The 19,884-nt window shown below is 46.9% G+C and overlaps 4 protein-coding genes across 4 annotated transcripts; 2 read left to right on the plus strand and 2 right to left on the minus strand.

Moving 5' to 3' along the window:
- Nucleotides 1-2,351, minus strand: DFL_009781 (uncharacterized protein; the record flags this gene model as incomplete). The annotated part of the gene is made up of 2 exons (XM_067639719.1): nucleotides 1-1,624; nucleotides 1,699-2,351. 2 exons carry the CDS (start codon nucleotides 2,349-2,351, stop codon nucleotides 1-3), a joined length of 2,277 nt encoding a protein of 758 aa, XP_067487479.1.
- A 6,192-nt stretch (nucleotides 2,352-8,543) lies between these two features.
- DFL_009782 (uncharacterized protein) lies at nucleotides 8,544-11,024 on the plus strand (the record flags this gene model as incomplete). Its single annotated transcript, XM_067639720.1, has 5 exons — nucleotides 8,544-8,657; nucleotides 8,729-9,281; nucleotides 9,354-9,906; nucleotides 9,961-10,720; nucleotides 10,776-11,024. 5 exons carry the CDS (start codon nucleotides 8,544-8,546, stop codon nucleotides 11,022-11,024), a joined length of 2,229 nt encoding a protein of 742 aa, XP_067487480.1.
- Nucleotides 11,025-13,001: 1,977 nt separating this feature from the next.
- DFL_009783 (uncharacterized protein) lies at nucleotides 13,002-17,367 on the minus strand (the record flags this gene model as incomplete). The annotated part of the gene is made up of 5 exons (XM_067639721.1): nucleotides 13,002-13,447; nucleotides 13,506-13,649; nucleotides 13,707-14,740; nucleotides 14,797-17,187; nucleotides 17,246-17,367. 5 exons carry the CDS (start codon nucleotides 17,365-17,367, stop codon nucleotides 13,002-13,004), a joined length of 4,137 nt encoding a protein of 1,378 aa, XP_067487481.1.
- Nucleotides 17,368-17,919: 552 nt separating this feature from the next.
- On the plus strand, nucleotides 17,920-18,565 carry DFL_009784 (60S ribosomal protein uL24; the record flags this gene model as incomplete). The annotated part of the gene is made up of 3 exons (XM_067639722.1): nucleotides 17,920-17,938; nucleotides 18,113-18,225; nucleotides 18,293-18,565. The coding sequence occupies 3 exons, from the start codon at nucleotides 17,920-17,922 to the stop codon at nucleotides 18,563-18,565; spliced, it is 405 nt and encodes a 134-aa protein (XP_067487482.1).
- Between the last annotated feature and the right edge of the window lie 1,319 nt (nucleotides 18,566-19,884).

Consider the following 19,884-nt stretch of genomic DNA (forward strand, 5'->3'; position numbering starts at 1 on the left):
CTACCAGCTAAAAGCCTCGTCGATAAGAATGTATGGGGCCGTTGTAGCCCCACGACTTGTTAAACCTGTAACCTGTCTTCGAACCTCGTCTGCTAATCCTGCGGGACCACAGACCACAACCCCAACTAGACCACCAGAAGTACGGCTTGCTAGCTCTTCCCGTATAATAGACTCCACATCTAGACGTTTTCCAACGGCTGTTTCGATTTGTATACTTGAAGGCAGATCGGCTATCTCAGTTGCAAGTGTATTCTTCAGACTTGTATCTCGCATACCCCAGTAAAGCCGGCCGTTGCGAGGGTTACCAAACTGGTGTAGATGTGGCAGGATTCCTGTGATACCCACGCCCCCAGCAATACACACCACAGTGTTACATTGCGACAATTGTGAAGAAACAGTCGAATGAAAGGGTCCCTCGATAAGGACAGGTAGGCGAAGCTCTGTACCTGCTGTCGCTAACCTTGCGGCAAGGCGGGAAGTAATACCACTCCGGGTACGAACGATAATACGGGTACGAGATACAACGTTGTGAGGCGGACTTGATGAGGTGGATGCTGTATCCGACTGGTTCGGACTAGGGCTAGCGACGGTGATTTCTGTTTCAGCCTGCTTTTCGGAGTCCTGGACCGTCGACTTCGCCGGTGTTGCTTGCTGAGTGGACTCGTGACGAGCAAAGGAGGATACTATGGAGAAAGGATGGGTCTGCCAGAAATTCAAGGCGAGGGTTGGGAAACAAAGGTAGACGACGCCCTCGGAGTGGACTCCATCGATATCGATGCGTAGATACTCGCCGTTGGCGCCTTCCACACTAGTGATTTTTGCAGTTCTCCAACCGTGGTAAATCATCTGCCCAGCTCTTAAAATTCTATCCTTGCCCCAAATACCGATGGCAACGAAGGCCCAAATCTCATAGCCCCAATTGTAGGTGTATCGGTACCAGATATGATAATAGTAACCGACGAGGAACAATACAATAAGAACAATATGTGTGATATAGAAGAACTCATATGCTTTTTGTCGTACGATGAGAAGTGAGAACACCCAGATTGCGACAGCAGCCACCGTTGCGACAATACCCCAAATCCAATACAATGAAGCCAGTTCTGCCGCATAGTCTCCGAACTTGACGTAGTAGGCAAGGAGGAGGATTGAGTGAAGGACCGTTTGGATTATGGTCCAGTATCCGAGCCATCTGTGGAGGAGAAGGAAGGTACTATGACTCCAATCCGTGATATAAAGCAATACACTATTCCGAGATGAGAATACAAACATTGCTACCATGTTTCCCATGGCTAGAACACCGGCACGGCATCCCATAACACTCATGTTCTGCTCATCACGTGAGCCGAATATTGACTGAGGGTAGAGGTAGATATATGGGGCCGTAAGGAAAACGATGTTGAGGATGCTGATCAACGTGATATACATAGCCTGGCCGCGCGTAGGAATGAGACCTCCACCGGCTATCATTGCCACTGGCTCACGGTGACTGGAGCCCCAAACGGCTGGGTAATTGAGAACCGAGTTGAAATAGGTCCACCCCTTGCTGCGTGTAAGTCCAGGTACGAAACGGAGGAGGGAAAGGGCCACGGGTAATAGGAGAACAATTAGCGTCAATATAATTCTAAGACGATGTTTTCATTAGTATCACTGTATTAAACGCGTCGCATCTGTTATAGATAGAATCTAGAGCCTTACGTATATGTGGAGTGCCCATCCTCGTTAGTCTCGAAGGTAATCATGCCATTATATTGTGATTTCCAATCACTGGCGCTAATCACACTCGTGACATTGAGTGGCTGGTTTGATTTAATGGTTGGCAATGTACTCGAATCTTCGTGGCGTCGAAGAACTCGTGCGCGAAGCATATTATGACCTGCGTGCTCGCCGACCGAAGTACTCGTGGTATTGGGGAATGTGACGCCGTTGCGTTTATCTTCTTTGGCGCCTTGTAGAGCTACTATGTAAGACATAGTTGGAACCCATTTATAGGTTCCGACGGTTCCAGTACCCAGGTGCCCGTACCAATAGTCCTCAATCTTACTCATGGACGGCGCACCATTGGTAGGACAGTAAGTGTCAATGCATAGTGCCATTGTGCGCATGAAGGCAACATCGGTAGTAAAGCATTCTGGAGGTGTGGAAACAGGATGATGGCTGGTCCCATGATTAACGGTACCGTTTATGGGAGTGCAGAGCAGGGTACACTTTGAAATGACACCGCGACATGCGAATGCGCAGGGCGGATCATACATTGTTATACCCCATCCGATGAGGCCATGACCGTCTGCTACCACCCCATGGGAGAAAAGAGTGACAGCGACTGCCTTGATAGCAAACTGTTTTAACATCATAATAGAGAAAAGATTTGATTAAGTAAATATAAATCTAGGTAAAATGGGTTCTCCTCCCACGTCGACAGGAGCGGTCGAGCTGCAGTGCTGATCCATTGAAACCCGCGGCGTTACCAATGCTTATATAGAAGAGATCCGCCTGGTGGCTCTTACTAGTCACTTCGATATTGGATTGTCGATGTCAGCGCTGTACCATGTTCCATGGCGCCATTGGGATGTCCCAACTGATTCTCATTAATATTAGTATGAGGGCCCGAGGGTCTGGCTGAACGCCGTGACTTCATGGCGAGTATGGAATAAGCTCTAGGATTTGCACCTGCATCTAATATGATAACGATAACAACGTTCGTGATGTCGAACCTCGCGAACATAGCAATAGGATTAAACTTAAGAGCTCTCGTAGTGGCCACATGTGGATTAGCTATATTAGCTGGACCTATCGTGAAGCTCTACCTACGCCACGGACCGAAAACCCGCTCAAAAACCCTCTCTCGGCGCTGCAAAGCAACTTGGCGACAACACCCCAGCTCTGACTTGGCGGTTACTTGGCTCTTTTCGGGCATGGGGATGAGCCGATTTGTAGCAAGTGTTATATTATCTTTATCGGATTGGAGGGATACCAAACGCTGTGGAGAATACTGAAGTTCCTGTGGTCCAAAATATTATGTAATGTCTTTATGCGCGGGTTTGACAAGTGTCAATGGCAAGAAACCGGTTGGTAGGTGTTACAAAATGTAACTATATGTATGACCTATTATATGAAGTGGATCCTGAGCAGGTTTCTATCTGAAAGAGTAGCTTGGGTGAGTAATCTTTCTTTTTTCTTTGTGCAAGATTTAAGCTGGAAATTTAAGGTGAGATTTTTTTTTTTTTTTTTTTTTTTTTTGGACGGGAGGCTGTGGTCCCAGAGGAAATCTTGCAGGTCAGGACTATCCCATCATGGCCCACAAATGGTGTTGTTTTTGTGGTATTCTGTAGTCATGCGAGGGCGTGTTTTGTGTTGTCTCGCATCGCGTCCTCCTAGGTTACACAGGGCCAGACTCGTGTCACAAGGGGCAAAATTAGTGAGGTTGTGCCGAGTCCCCTTTCGGCCTCCTCTTCTACAACCAACACCAGACCAATGCACCAGCAAGATGCCCATCTTATCGCCTCCAACCGTCCCCGTGGGCGTTTATATTCTCGAGATGATAGAACTCTGACCTATTGCCTAACTATTCCTGCTCCAACAGCTACCTACTTGATACGTCACGACAATTGTGCCCCTCGGCCGCGTCAATGTCGACCGTTCTGCGAAGCCTACTCTGTTATACTTCTATCTGTTTGTAATGAGCTAATATAGACTCTCTCTACTATAGACTTGCGTCCGATACAAAAGATGAACCTATCCATATCGATTTCCAGCTATCATGAGTTTTGCGGACCAAACGTACACTTCAGTGTGAATGAGGGAATCAACTACTGTTTCAAATAGATTGCGTTCAACGTCACCCCACACGGTTCGCGGGGGCCCAATCCGAAACCGTCGTCCCATGACTGCTGCCATAGAATCGGCCTCAGAGTATGGACCAATGGCTCTTTGGTGGTGGAAATGGTGTTCGGCGGCTGGAAAGCACTTTGTCTCGTCAAACAGCGGAGTGGTGCGGGCTTCTGGAACTTAACCCTAAGCATCAAGTCAGAAGGGTATACGTCATATGTGGTGCGGGCTCAAAGTCTTTTTTGTCGAAACTTTTCGGGGTATTGGCAGAGGGAGAAATTTCCGCTTGATGGTTTCTTGCAGCATACAATAAAACTGGAGAGAAGTGGTCTTGGAACGATCCGGGTCTATTCTGGTTACGCGAAAGCACAAAATAGATCTGTTTGGAGAAGGATGCATCTGAGTAGCAGTCCGGACAAGGTCTCATTGCATCTCTTTGGCTCTGCCATTCACCACCACCTAGAACGCTGCTTGCCTACAATCGAGTATGTGGGATTCTGCTATCCCTTCACTGGGGGTTACAAATTGCTGGGAGGGTCACTCGCCGGAAACAGTCATCAAAAAAGGGAGGAAAGCATTGGCCAGTGTTCAATCAAGCTAAATTCCTGATGGCTGGCGAACTTTCATATCCTGCCGTTCTATATTTGGGACGTGCGGCCAGCTCGACTCTGATAGTACCCACATAAAAACACACATTGGCATCGCGGACCCGTTCCGGAAAGGCAACATGGTGATACGGCAACCACATCGGAGAAGAGTGCATGAATATGGCTTACCGGGCAAAGCTGTGACGTGACCACTCCTTGATCCTGAACTTTGTAATCTAAAGTTCTCCCTTGTTCTCATTTCAACTCTCCGTATTGTTCCCAAACCTCATCGGACGCACGGTCCTCTGCGTTCTGCAAATAAAACCGTGTGGTGCCTTTGGGCACAGTTTCAGAACGCACATATCCTCTCGAGTCACTATGCGTTCTACTTCGGTGGATCCGCAGAAATGATGGCAGAGCGTATACTCAGGCATCGAAATAAAAACTAAGGTCCCGGGCGGCCTTAAACCTAGCGGTCTTTTGTGCTACGTGCTTTCACCGCTCGTGATATTTTCACGGAAATGAGAAGACGTACTCGGGTGATGACGCTACTCACAGACAGTGGTCCTGAATTCAGTTTGGTATTTCAGCGAGGTTCGCGGCAGCTTGGAAATCGATGTGTGAGGCTCGTTTCAGTATCGGAATGGCATACGGTCTTCGCGGGATGAGGCTGGAAGCATCTAACAGTGTCCTTGGCTGTTTGCATTCGCGAGATGGGACGTCGGTTTCCTGTTGTGATGTAAATGATAGTAGGACCAGCAGCGTTGGTAGGAGTAGAACGGTGATGTTTATAGTTGACGTTTCGAGAATCTACGGCTGGCAATACGACGGCGGATGGGTAGGTTTGCGAGGTCATGTTTAATTGGTAAGAACACTCCATCCTTTTCTTGCACTCTAGCGGGTGCCTTGTGGTTTACAGTCTCGTCTTTCTTGTCGATGGCCTCCTTGGTCGCAAGACCGCACCGGCCTATGGGACATCTTGTCGGGCTTCCATTTTTCTTGACTTGCCGCATTTCTTCCCGATCATAACCCACTGGGGTAGTTCTGAACCCGACCTACGTGCGCATGTCTTGCAGGTCCGACCGGCAGTCCCTCAATCTTGTCCTTTTCGATACCGCGGGCGCTTATGGACGTACATACCTCTCCGCTATTACGGCCGACCTTGCGATAATCATAATCTTGAAGTTATCCGACTAATTTGCGGTTGTCTCATCTGCTACTCTCTACGGCCACGGAACAGAATCTGATGGATACTTGAAAAGAACCTTGTGTCGACGGCGCCGCGATGTCCGCTTCGGCGGGCCCTCTTACTTTGTCATGAGGTTCGAGGGTAAGTTTCGTTGGTGAGAGCTATGGGCTCGCCCTTGCGGGAGAAACTGTCTGTTCTTGACATTATACCGGATTTTTGAAGTTCTTGTTTGGGTCCAAGAGTAGATGGATATGGCGAATGCGCGAATTGGTTCGTTCTAATTGTTATGGTTGTTGGTGGTGACTGCGGATGCTGCTGTGTATGATCTGTAAGTCGCCGTCGCGAGAGGTGGGTGTAGAGAGAGGGCAAAAGCAGGAGTCAGGCGGTGTGCTGTGGCGTTTTCAGATGTGATAGGAGGCATTGTGACTGCTTGATATCATGATGGGAGACCTGATGATTTGTGGGAATAGGCTCGGGGTATGCCGGGACGTTAGACTGAGGAGTAAATTCAGAGATTTAGGTGGCGAAGTGCGAGGCTTTTGGCATAATTTTTGAAAACCCTTGACAATTTTATTGTCGAATCTCATTTTTAAAAAGACGGCATAACGACCGTATTTCTATGGTTGGCGCCCACGGATCAGTGCCTAAGACTTTATATGTGCCTGGTCTTGGGTGGTCTCACGTCTTGGGTTATACGTGCTTCCATTACTATCCTTTCTCTTCCATTCCCCAACTTACTAACGTTTGTGCATAGGTCAATATTGCTCCTCTTGATAGCTATCGATTGCGCTACGCATCGCTCAGAGGCGGTCCTTCATCAGATCACTGCTGATGCTTAGCTATGGATAGGTTAAATATTTATTTATGCGAGATTATCCAGAAGCTAGGTCCAAACTAGAAACATGTTTTATAACCTTCATAGGCGTCGATTTGTGAGACGACACTTGCCATTAATATTCAGCTCCCAAACCCGGTTATAGGGTGTGCCTAGTGACAACCGCTAAGCTCCTTGTACATGTCCCCTGCTCCCTAAAAGACGTCTTCTGTTGTTACCGAGGTTTGGACCTATCACATAGATCTTCTAACTACTCAGAATTACGAATCTCTTCCTCCTCCTCCTCCTCCTCCTCCTCCTCCTCGATAGACCCTGTGTTCCGATGAGAGGGTGCGTTCCTTAAATAATTAATGTATTCATCGCCTTGGATATTTGATGGAGGCGTAAGAGGTCCATTATTTAGCCGGTAAAAGACATCACCTTCACCCACCAGATCCTCCGGGGTTCAAACCATCCAGGCAGCCCGACTCCTGGGGTGTATGGGAGGATTCCTGGAGTTTGGAACTCCACCTCCGGTTCGGATTCGGGCTCGGATTCGGGTATTTCTTTCCTTATCGCTTGGTAAAATTCTCTCAGCCGAGCTGAGGCGTCTTCGGCGTTTTTGCAAGTCCTGAAGACCACCGCGAAATACCCTCATCAGACATTATCTGCGATTTTTTAGCTCCTTGATAGTGTCCACGAATGTATCTTTGGCGAAGTACACCCCAAGAATCCAGTCAAGTAAGTCCTTTGCTGAGTCTTCAAAAAAGGTCACGAGAAATTGAAGCCACTCGTCATCGAGTTCCAACCCCACGTTACTCGAGTCGAGGCTATATCGAATAGTGGGGAGGAACCCAAAAACTAAAGGAGAGGATGAATATCTGTGATTTGGTGAATAGGATCGCCTATTTTCTTAAGAACGACATATTCACCAAGTTATATTTACATGAATCTGGGACAAGGAAGATCTTTTTGGTGGCGATGTTCTGATAAGCGCGGAGCAGCCGGCACAGATAGAGCAGACTCTATCCATTGCTGTTAATGATCTGCTAGGGCTAGGAAGCAACTAGAGCAATATTCTACAAATCTAATCGAGGAGATAATTTCCCTTCCGAGCCTACATCCCATCAAATACCCAGAAAGGCTACTGCGGTTCGAGCATGCGATGAAAGATGTTCGCAACATTATGGGAGAGTCCGGAACAGCTGTGTATTCGTGGGCAAAAATATTAAAGAAACTTTCAAAGGCAATTGAACGAATAGCGAATGGTCGAATTCGGTCAGCCTTTGCTTCTAAAGTAAAGGTGGGTTTCCAAGCCACAAACGGCGGCGTGGTGGACAGGAGATTAGTGCATATCCCAGTTCTGGGGCAGCAGTTATAATTACCATTTCTAGAATTCTATACGTTCAAATTGGCATCGAATAGTATAACTATAGTTTGTTTGTACATCGGTTAACGTTCCACAAACACACATAGAGGTTCTAGTACCATCTAGCTAGTGCTACCATACACTATCTACACTTCATTATGAGATTCAAGCTCAATATATGGGATGTGCATATGCTTTGCTAAATGCGAATAAAATAACCTACATTTCTATTCCTAAGAAAGCTCGTAGAAGAGATTCTTTGTTACTATAATTACTGTATCCTCGACAATCGACTATCTAGCTCATTTTGCTATATAAATACCTCGGTTCATCAACTGTTGCACTTTTTGCGTTGTTGGATCTGCGATGCCCATATTTTTTGGTCGCATGCGCTTGGCTAAATTTACCTTGAAACCCCGTTACCCTCCCAATATTAACCAGCCCACTAACTGCCCCGCGGGGCCTCTCGCCCTGTAGTCTATCGAAAGGACGGTCCAATATCAATCACAGTCGAACGACACATCGGCTCAGTGACCAGTTCCTTTGGAGTACATACTTCCTGACTGCAATTCTCATCGCCTCTTCTTGGGCGACCAGAAGCAGTTCGCCATCTGGCATTTGAGCAATCTTATAGACGATAACCCGCATCATGGAGGGGTAGAAACCCGACAAGATAAATCCGTTACCGTCACTCAAGAGGTTATCCTATCCTGTCTCGATTGATATCAATAACCCCCTAAAAAACAGAAAGTCGATATGGCAGACGTCGCAGAGGGCCAGGCCCCAATGCCCTTTTTCATTGGAGAACACCTTCCAGCACCTGGAAGTGCGTTATCATTCGATCTATTGGATCGAGCAGCACGGGATTCAGTATGTAAATGACCATATTCTGTTGTCTTTTTAGAGCTCAGGCTAATATTTTCTACTTCCATATTATTTAGTATAATATGATCAGTGTCCACATTACCAACATCAACTATCAGACTAAAGTGCAAGCAATCATCGAAGAAGCTCGCAGTAATGGAAGCAATCGAATTTATATTCCTGGACTTGAAGTGGAGGATGTGAACATCCACCCAGATGACCTCGTCGCAACAGGGAAAGTCATCGGTGTCACATCCCAATGGGTCGAACTAGATTCGCTTGATCCCTTGGTGGCATCCGCGTCGAGACAGGTTTTACATCACGAAATAGGCTATGCGGGTTTCTGTGGCCTTGCGACTTTGTTGATTGATGGCCCGAAGACGGCCCAGCAGAATATGGCAGGCTACTGCCAGTCCATTGTGCAAGGCCTTGCAATTAATGCCTACTTGAATATTAATATCATGCTACCAGCATTTGGTCCTTCACTCGCTCCAAAACAGGATGACGTCGACGACCCATCTCAAGACACTAACCGAGTTCCTCCAGATGTTCTCTATGACGAACTCACGTCGTGGGACATCTGGAACACTATACGCACTTCGGCTAGATACACAACACGGTTAGGTTTGGGTAAGCATTACATTGCCAATATATGTAGATTCGGCCATACAATTACGTTCTAACAAACTGTTTTCTGATTAGGCCTCCAGATTGAGTATTCGCTCCCAAGAACCCATACTCTGAAAAGATGGTTCGCAGAGCCGATTCGTTACTTGATCATCGACTCTACCGCATTCCTTTTGAATACTAAAGGATATCCAGTTTTAACGAAACCTCATCAAAAACTGGTTACCCAATTTGCAAGAAAAAATCCTCTTTATCTCTTATCTAACACCCGACACGCTGAATTCGAGCCAGAGGACCCTGCAGACGCCGAATTTCCACCACTCGTGCCTACTGCCCCCAAGGGAGGAGCAAGACAAACAATGTCAATAACGCCGGTACGAAGAGATGATCCTGAGTCCTATAGGAAGTATTTACACTATCACCTTATCAACCTGCCGCCGCCTCCACCCCTTGACAGCTTTGGAGCTGGGTACCAGGATTATTTACAATCCCCATTGCAACCATTGGCCGATAACTTGGAAAGCATGACCTATGAAGTCTTCGAAAAGGACCCCGTCAAATACGATCAGTACGAGAAAGCGGTCGCCCTAGCCCTTCAGGATTTAAAACAGCAGGGTATCGAAGACATGTAAGAAACATCCTAACCTTTTGAGAGAATAAAGGATTCTAACATGCTGTGCAGCTGCGTTGCGGTTGTAGGCGCCGGCCGCGGCCCTCTTGTCACTCGCTGTCTACGCGCAGCGACAAACGCTAGCATAGATATCACAATGTTCGCCATCGAAAAGAACCCAAACGCTTATACCCACTTGATGAAAATGAATCGGGATGTTTGGGGCGGCGCCGTCACCCTTGTTAAAACAGACATGCGAAAATGGGAGCCCCCCAGCACATATGTGCATATTCTCGTTTCAGAGCTTCTCGGGTCTTTCGCAGACAATGAACTCTCGCCGGAATGCCTGGATGGCGTTCAGCGGGTCCTTCACCCTACAGTGGGCATCAACATTCCTCAGTCATATACAGCACATTATACGCCAATTATGGCGCCAAAAATACATGGAGATCTACTTTCTAGAGCTACTTCTTCGAACTCCGTAGATATTTACGAAGTCCCATATGTTGTTATGCTTACAGCTATCGACTTTCTATCTCAAAACACCAATGGCGAACCAAACATTCATCAAGCTTGGGAATTCAAGCATCCGGTCCCTGAAGACGAATTGGAACATGATTGTGGTTTTAACGACCACAATCAGCGCGAAGCAATCGCAGCGTTTCCTATTTCCCGACGTGGAGTTATCCACGGTATTGCCGGTTACTTCGAATGCGTTCTATATGAGAACGCTAACGGAACTGCAATCGTTGAACTGAGCACCCGACCTGACACAATCGATGCCAAGAGCAAAGATATGATATCTTGGTTCGCCATTTACTTCCCTCTTAGAGTAAGTTCCTGTTCTCATTTACTGTCGTTGGTTGTTAAAACTAACGAATTACTAGACTCCGATGCCTGTCCCAGATGATTCTGAAGCTCAAGTTTCATTCTGGCGACACACAGATGGAAGAAAAGTTTGGTACGATTGGATGGTCGAAACATTCTCGTTTGTCCTCTCGTCGGCGGAAGGTGGCATTACTAGTTCGCCAATGACCGTCCTGAGCCAAAAGAGTTCCAGCGATTACACCCGAAAGCGTGTTCCAATTGCTGTTTCTGACATCTGCAGCAGTAAAAAGAATGGCTGTCTAATGTGATCTTATACTTTCTATTTACGTGGATCTTATGCCTTTAGAAGGTTGAGGGGGCTGTTTTTAGATGGCGTTGGATAAGCAATCATTCTAGATGACGCACTCATTTGCAGCTGTATACTATCTTGCGTAATAGCAGCAGGGTTGTCTTTTTCTTTGGGGTTACTTTCTCCATGTATCTTTTGTCTCGTCGTCAGGCCCCCTACGGTGCGACGAGACAATGTATGTTACATTCTGGAAGTATCTGCTCATTGTGGAAAGCTCTATTTGGGCTGAAATTCAAAACTTACGCTAACGCTAGAGTTCCCGCAATGTAAAGAATACCTCAATATTATATGGTACCCTAGTTAGTCTTGAATATGATTCTGACTTATTGGTTTCTATGGCTTATAGTTTGCCCAGTCCATACGGCGGGTATCCACTCTCTAAGTCTTTCCCTGGCCTTGTATCCGTGGGGCTTCCTGTGTCTTCCATACCATCATCCACTCCACCCGTATCTTGTAGCGGCAGTCTACTCGTGCTTTTCAGAATATTCTCGTGCAAAGGAATACTCAACTCACTCTTACATCTCCCAACATCACTCGCTAGCTTGACTTTCTGTAGATCCGGCATCAAATTCGTCGGATCCAATAGTTTACTCGGATCCGAATACGGGAACTGACCCAAACTCATCCCACCAACCGCCGTCAAAATATACATCGTAGGACCATACCAAGTATTATCAGACGTCCGTTTCAAAACACACGTGAATTGCCATACCCCCAACCATCCAGCAATACAAACAACCCCGCCCAATGAGAAAAATATAACTGGACTAATCCGTTGCCGTAGCGGCAATCGTAACCCCAACATATCCTTTATAGGTAACGAAAAGACGTATAAATCGCATAAACTTTTGATTACAGTATTGACTATATTTGTGGCTGATTCGTTGGCACATTTGGCTTTAGGGAGGGTTAGGTCCCACAAACATCTGCGGATGCTTCGTTTCAGGGTTTATATAATTCGGTAGAGGCCATGATGCTACAACATCTAACGGTATAGGCTCCGAAAGTAATGAATTACTATTTATGGAAGGATAGTTGTGAATATTGAGTCCTGTGGAGTTTAGGAGGAGAGCAAAGGAGTCAGAATTGTTGAAAGGGTTGGAGGTCGTCAGGTTTGAGGTGACCATTTTGCAGTCCGGTGGCAGCGATTATGGGCGTGGGTATTCATCAGACTGGTGGAAATTACACTCGATATCGTGAATGTGTTGTTATTGTGGTAGTCTTCTGCGGCTCATAAGGGGAATTCGAAGACCCCTGCCTCTTTCCTGTCAAGACGACAGTCCTCGTAAGAGAAGAAACTAATGAACAAGAAAATACCAATCAACCTCTTGAAACTGTACTACCATGGATTTCAAAGGAGGAGAGGTCGTGGCAAAGGATTGAGAAATGAGATATATGATTTCACCGTTCGGAAACGACCGAAAGAATGTGTATTAGCAAGAAATCGTCCGCATTTGGTAATGGAAGGACTTCCTACTGCATCCAGCAGTAATTGGCGATATCTTGTTATCTGAATTTGAGCTGGTGGGTCTCAAAGATGTATTATCTATTCACAGGAAGTATCTCCTTAAAGTACTTGAGTATTTAAATTGGGATGAATATCAATTATCCTTAAACAGGAGGGGGGTGAATATGAAAAGGCAGAAAGTTTCAATGACGCCGACGCAATGCTTGCCTAAGCTTGAGACAAGTATAAGTCGTCTCGAATCTCGGTACGTTAGGAGACCTACAAGGGCTCAGGAAAGTAAACCACAACGCCGAAAAGATACGTCGCTCAGAAAACCCGTTATGAAAAGCTGACAGAAGCTCAAAGGGTTCCATCATTTGTTCAGAGGGCAGGTAAACTCCCTGTCTAATTGGTAATAGGGAACAAAGGCTTTAAGGGTATGTATCAAAAAAAAAAAATTTAAAATAAATAAGATCAAACACTTCATCTTTAATCATCAGCCCTACCTTTCCCTTTCTCCTCATTTCCGTCCCCGGATTCTGTCCAACCATGAGTAGGAAGAGGTGGAACCTTGCTCAAGTCGATCGTAAGCTTCCTAATTTTGGTAATCCAGCCTTCGCCATTATCGAATTCCAATCCTGGGATATCAGGAATACTAAAGGACTCTGTCCCCGCTCCCATTCGCTCAATCCTTGCCAATTCATCCTCGAGAAAATTTTGTTCGTCTGCATCGGTCTTGATGTCGATCTCCTCGGGAAATTCATGTGCAAGCTTGAATTGAGTGCCACCTGAGAAACTAGGAGGGGGGGCAAACTTATATCCATGAGGTGCTTGTGTGATAACAGGCGTGTGCGAGCGGTCGGCTTGATCACGTGACATAGAACGTAGACGACCCTCAACTGAGTGTGCTGAGGAGTCTCGAGACAATGAACGAGCTGTTTACTGTATGTTAGCATCCGCTAAAACAAAGCAACAACCCAGCTATATACGCACCAGCGGAAACACTCATCCCGTCACCAAGTTCGTCTCTAACGACCTTCAAGTGCTCGCCCAGAACATGGTTATCCCACGCCATTGCAGTTCCAAAATTCAACCCCCGTCTTTTCTGCACAAATATTTGCTTTCCCGTTTGTGGATCTAACATACCAACGGGTATCAGTGTTCCACAATTTCCCCAACAACAAGGTAGCACACCTTGAGTATTCTCGGCCTTGTGTTTCTTAATCAAGTGCTTGCGGAGAGCCCCAAGGTTTTGTAGCTCCTGGTTGCATTTCTCCCACTGGCATTTGAATACAGGAAGCGTTTGAAAAGAACTGTTACCCCATGTCCCACCGTTTCCATCGCTGGGGTAACGAGGGTCTGGTGAATCGCTGTACTTGCGTTTTCGACCACTACTGCTAGCGCTTCCTCCGTTCCTTAGAGTATTGATGTTGACACGAATGACAGTACCATATCTATGAGCGTTGGCTTTTGTAGATTGATCGCCAGCGGAATTGGTAGCTGTGTTGGGAGTTTCAAGAGGCCCTCCAGCGGTAGCACCGCCTCTTCCTCTGCGGACAGCCCGAGGGGTACCTCTACTACCTCTTGGACGGCCACGCTTCCCTCCAACCCTTCTTTTCCGCGCGAGTGTCGAAATTGAAGGAATGGGTTCCGCTCTAGGAACATCTTTAAATGGCACTGGTTCTCGTTTTCTACCTCTTGTTTCTTCTTCATCAGGTACCACGCTCTTTTTGGGCTTCCGTTCCTCGCGTGGAAGTGGTGCTGGAGGAGGGTCGTATATGTCCCAAGGTATCGCTGCGAGATCTGTATTGTTGTCAAAGACATCCGGGTGAAGCCGTTTGAGAATTGCAAGACCGCTATTTAGACCTTCATATTGAGGGTGGCGGCCAGTAGCTTGCAACACGTCCTGGACAATCGTTCGAGGATCATACGTACTACGTCTGAGAGCGTCCTTCTTGTTCCAAGATGGAGCACGTGGCCAGGCGGGTTTACGCGATGGTGCGGGAGGAAGAGGGGCGGGAAGAGGAGCCGGCTGAGTCGGAGCGGAAACGGGGGTCGGCTCATCGAGCTTCTTTAATCGTGACATCTGGGCTTCTAGCTTCGATTGTAGCTTTCCAAGGGCAGAATTGTCTTCCCCCGCTTGGAATCGGTCAAATGGATTGGGAGATGTAGCCTGAATGAGGTTCTCATAGCGGGAAATGGGCTTGGTGATAGTGATTGTGAGAGGACTTGTATTTGCACATTAGTATGGAAATTGTATATACTTTTTGTTAAGGTAGCATACCTGGCATCGGGCATAGGCTCTTCCCTCAGCGTTGGCGGGAAGCGGGGCTGAGACACAGCTGGTGCTTTTGATTCAGGACCTGGAGGTGCCGTTTGTACGGCTTGGGGAGTTTGAGGAGCATTTGAGGAGGATGGCTGTTGAGATTTTTTCGCTGGCGAAACACGTCTTTTACCAGGCTCTTGAGCTGGCTTGCCAACAATCGTGTGAGTACTAGGAATAGGCACTGGAGCTGGTGTAGAAGGCGCGACAAAGTTCTGGGAATGGTCGTGATGATGGACTTGCGGGATGAGGTTTGTGATTGAATCTTTAACGTTTCGTGGATTAAATGATTTCATGGATTGAGATGTCATCGTTCTGGGTGGAACGTCTGAGGAGGGCTTTGCCGCTGATATAGCTGGAGCTGACGTCGACGCAGCTTTCGAAGAATCGACACTTTCTGAAGTTTTTAGCAATTCTAGCGCAAGTTTGTTCCTTTCAAAACGGTAACCCCGGCCCTCAAGCTTCTGGCATAATTCTGCAAACGTCGGGCCATAGTCAAGGAGATCCATTGCATACGATTCCGAGCATGATTGGCCGAGACTAGTGAGAAAAGTAGACACTGTCTGCGACAGGGCGACTTTCTGGGTGGAGGGCCATCCTGTCTTTTGCACTTGCGGAGCGGCATTTTTTAGGGTTGGAGTCTGCTTCCCGGTCTCGGCTGGAGTTGATTGTCTGGCGGCTGGTGGCCTCGTAAGATTTGCAACTGTCTGCTCCGGGGTACCGACCCCAGGCGTGCTTTTCGATCCCGTCGAGGAAATCGGGGCGGCTCCTTTCCTAGCTCCAGCGGTGGAATTACCACGTTTGACGTTTTCCCATACCTGTTGGAAGGCAGTGGGGTTCTTTGATTGATACTCTCGCATCTTTTCTACCATTTCACGCATATGCTGCTCCATCATATGCATATCTAAGTCAGGAGGGAGCGATTGTTCAGGCAAATCCACGTTTATAGCCGTACTCTGAGATACGCCACTTTTTGTCGAAGGCGTCCGAGATTTAGGAGTCGTTTTCGTTGGCGACTTTTGCGATACCGATTGACATGGTTTTCTAGACATCTTCGCAGCAGGCGTAGGCGTTACGGCAGGCTGTGATGCAAAAATTAGAGTTGGGGCCGGGGCCAGGGTAGCTGGGGCAGTTGACGCCGTTGAAGCAGTTATATCACTGTACGAGGTAGCTTGATGCTGAGTTACATTCGCAAAGGCATAGTCCTGATAGTACTGCTGTTGGTTAGGTTGCGCAGGGACAGATGCTGAGCTATCGTAATTATAGGAAGATGCCGAGGCTGCGGTGACAGACGATATCCTTCCTAGATCCTGCGCGGGTTTACTATAAGAGGCCGTCTGGGTCATTGTACTCTGCTTTGAAGTCTGCGATGAGGGGGTGTAAAAAGTTTCCGTAGCATGAGTATTCGAGAAGCAGGAATTCGAGTTATCGGTGGCATTTCTAGTCGGAAGGGTGTAGACTCTGTGGAGATAATACTGACTTTGATCGGTGCCATCATGATAAGCCTTCCCGTATTCCGCAGTTTGCTGATATGCAGGTGCGGTGTTCAACGGGTTTGTTTTTACAGATGATATTTCATATGAATGGGATGCCTTAGAGCTGGTTTGGGCTGGTTGCGCGTAGCCCTGATTTAATTGCCTCTGGGAAGACTGTTTAGAGGCCGCTGACGAAGATCGAGGGGCAGAATTACTATACGGCGTTGTTTGCGTAGTAGTTGATGGTGTGGTGGAGGTTCTTTGGGTGCCATAGTAACTCTGCTGCTGCTGCTGCGAGGCAGTGGTATTGGGTTTACTACATGAATACCCATAATCTGCAGTCGCTGCTGTTGAAGTCGCCTGTCCCGTTGATGAAGTGGTAGCGCCAGTTCCAGCATTCCATCCTGTGGACGCTGATAAGGCATGTTCCGCACGACCATGGGCCAGTCCCGTTATTGCATCGGCCTGCTGTCTTGGCTGAGAAACCGACTGTTCGTTTGAAGGCTGATAATGGCCTGTCGATCCATACCCTGTCGCATTCCCCATAGTCGGAGCATTAAACCTAGCCCCTCCACTAGAATTTGAAACAGTATCGACTGTCGAACCAGTCAATTGGTCAAGATCGTGGCTTGTCGGCGCTACCGTTTGCCTTGCAGGTGCCGGGACAGGGAAGTGAAGGCCATTGTACTGTGCAGTATTTAGCCTACTATCAGTAGCCACCGACTGCTGTACCGCCGAAGACGTCTGCCGTAGCTGCGACTGACTTGCGGGATTGTATGTCTGTGATGCCTGGGCGGCAGCAGCAGCCGGGGCTGTAGACGAATATTGATCCGGGAAGGATTGCTGGTGGTTCTGCGGATAGGACGAGTTCCCGTAACTGTAGTTGTAATAATTGCTCTCCATAAAGCGAGAGCGCCCCGTCGACGCGTCTGAACCAGCGCGACGCCGGAGTGAATATCTGCGATGCTGCAGGGGCGCAGAAGTTGGCGATGTTGATGATGATGGCCGTGGTCGTGACAGCGATGTTGGGATGGGATGGGAGCGAGCTTTGTTTCATTCTGGGTGTGTCGTTCCTTCCCAGTCCGCGTCATCCATGCCCATATCTCACTAACAGCTATTACTTATGATATTGTGCTTGGTACTATTACTATAAACTACGTAACTACATTTGAGATATCTCGATTCTAATTTGATAGATAGACAGGTATTTAGGAGGTAACTAAATGTAAATAAAATCTTCATTGTCGTATACTGAAGCCGATTCAGGGCAGCTTATGATCAGAAGCGGTATTAGGTATCGAGTAAAGAACTGACGTGTTGACATGTTGGATGCCAAAAAAAAGTCAAACATGTTTGTCCGCCATCTCCTTTCCAAATCCGGCTAAGCGAACGATAGGGCAACACCAAAACAGATACAGACGCCAAGCCTTTCACGTGACCAATCCCACACAAACAAACCCTACCGCCTTTTGCAGCTCCGAAAAAAAATGAATTCGATCTTTGTATCCTCGAATTATACCACCATCACGCCGACCCAAAACCTTCGACCAACCCACCACCGACATCGCCAACTAAAACTCTCCCCCCTTACGACCTACAATCAGCCAAAATGGTTTCCGTCAGCACAGGTTCGTCAATTTTATTTACATTCCGAAGTTGTTCGTATTTCGAAAGAGGTGGATTTTGTTGTTCCGATGCCTTGTGGATATTGTTGATGGGATATCGAAGAGGACATATATGCTGTTAGGAAGGATTCGAAGGAGCGAATAGGCTAACGATGGGATTTTTATGATAATCAACAGCCATTCACCACTCGCGAAGAAAGTCGAGAAAGGCGCATTTCGATGCCCCTTCCTCCGTCAGACGGACTATCATGTCCGCTCCTCTCTCCAAGGAATTGAAGGATAAGTACAATGTACGACAAAATTTCCCACAAGAGACAATCTTAGGCGATATGATGGTATTGACATCTGGAATGACAGGTTAACGCCCTCCCAATCCGCAAGGACGACGAGGTCGTCATCACCCGTGGTACTTACAAGGGACGTGAGGGCAAGGTCACCTCGGTCTACCGTCTCAAATATGTCATCCACATCGAGAGAGTATCCCGCGAGAAGGTCAACGGACAGTCCGTCCCAGTCGGCATCCACCCATCGAAAGTTGTCATCACCAAGCCAAAACTCGACAAGGACCGTGAAGCCATCCTAGAAAGAAAGGGCAAGGCTAGCAAAGGAAAGGGAAAGGCTGAGGAGTAAAGGATGCTTCTGATGTCGTCTGTTCTTTCTTACGTTACTTTGCTGCCCGCTTCATCTTTTTTTTGCCACTATAGGTTAATCAACGGCGATGGGAATCATGCCTTTTTTCTTTCTTCCTTCGACTAGAAGAGAATCTTCCTCCTTTTTTCCTTTTCTTTTTTTGCGGTATATAAGGTGTCTTTGATAAGTTTTAATCGGGGGGGAAAGCAACCGGAGAAAGGCTTTTTTTGTTTTCTCGAAACGAAAGGGGAGTTGAAAACTGGCTAGAGGAGGAAGGAAAACGACTGGCACGCAGACACCTACAACCCACTGTATTACGACGAACAAAATCGCCCTCCTTTCACGACTTCATCCGAACATTCCCCATTCCGAAACCTCCTACCAACACTCTTACCACTTCGAAAACCCCCTCCTCCCCATCTTTCGCATCATCAACATTATCATCATCATGACTGGCCAGGCAACGTTAACTCTTTCTCCCGGGGGAATTCTCCAATGTCGTGTTCATTCTATGTATATTCTAACCTCCCTTTTTCTCCCTAACGGGTGAAATGGTTCCTCGTACGAAGGATACATGAAACCGCAAACAGAAAAAGTCCCACCCATATTCCAGATTACCGGTTTTAACTTCCTCCCTAAAAATCTCAGAATCGAAGCATAGCGAACTACCGACGTTGGGATTTATTTTTAGCAGAGGAAAGAAAGTAAACCGGTATTCATAGGCGTGAAATCAGTGTCTCACATCCTCCATTATCATCTTGACAAGAACTGCCAGTATTTATCACCCTCCCTACCCATAAAACATTCATCCAGGGTAGGCGAGGGTAAACGTCTGGCATAGAAGAAAAATAAAAAAAGTCCAAGTCTCGAATGTGCAAATAGCAATATCTGCCATTTCTCTTGGACCTTTTCTTCTCGCCTGCAGACCGCTACTTGAATTTTATAAACAAAAGCGTGTGAGATGCGGTTTGAGGGTGAGTGACATCTTTTCGTCTGCTATTTATATCTAGTATACTACCACTCACCTACCCGGTAAAGTACGGTATATAGATATTTTACTATAGCTATACGCATTTTATATGGCATCTACTGTCTACAATCATGTTATTATATCAATTCCAAAGAGTTTAACATTTGCTTATCCATTTTCCCCATAAAGCTATAGATAGTCTTGTCTCTAAAATAATAAAGAACGCCACTTTAGTATAATACATGTCTTTGTAGCAACAAAGGTAATGAAGACCAAAGATAATGAATAAAAGGTCCGTAAGCCTGTTATAGGGCATCAAGAGTGAGGCATCAAAGTCCTCCCAAAGAAT

The sequence above is a fragment of the Arthrobotrys flagrans genome (assembly GCF_004000055.1).
Source record: "Arthrobotrys flagrans strain CBS H-5679 chromosome Unknown unitig_1, whole genome shotgun sequence".
Taxonomy (NCBI): domain Eukaryota; kingdom Fungi; phylum Ascomycota; class Orbiliomycetes; order Orbiliales; family Orbiliaceae; genus Arthrobotrys; species Arthrobotrys flagrans.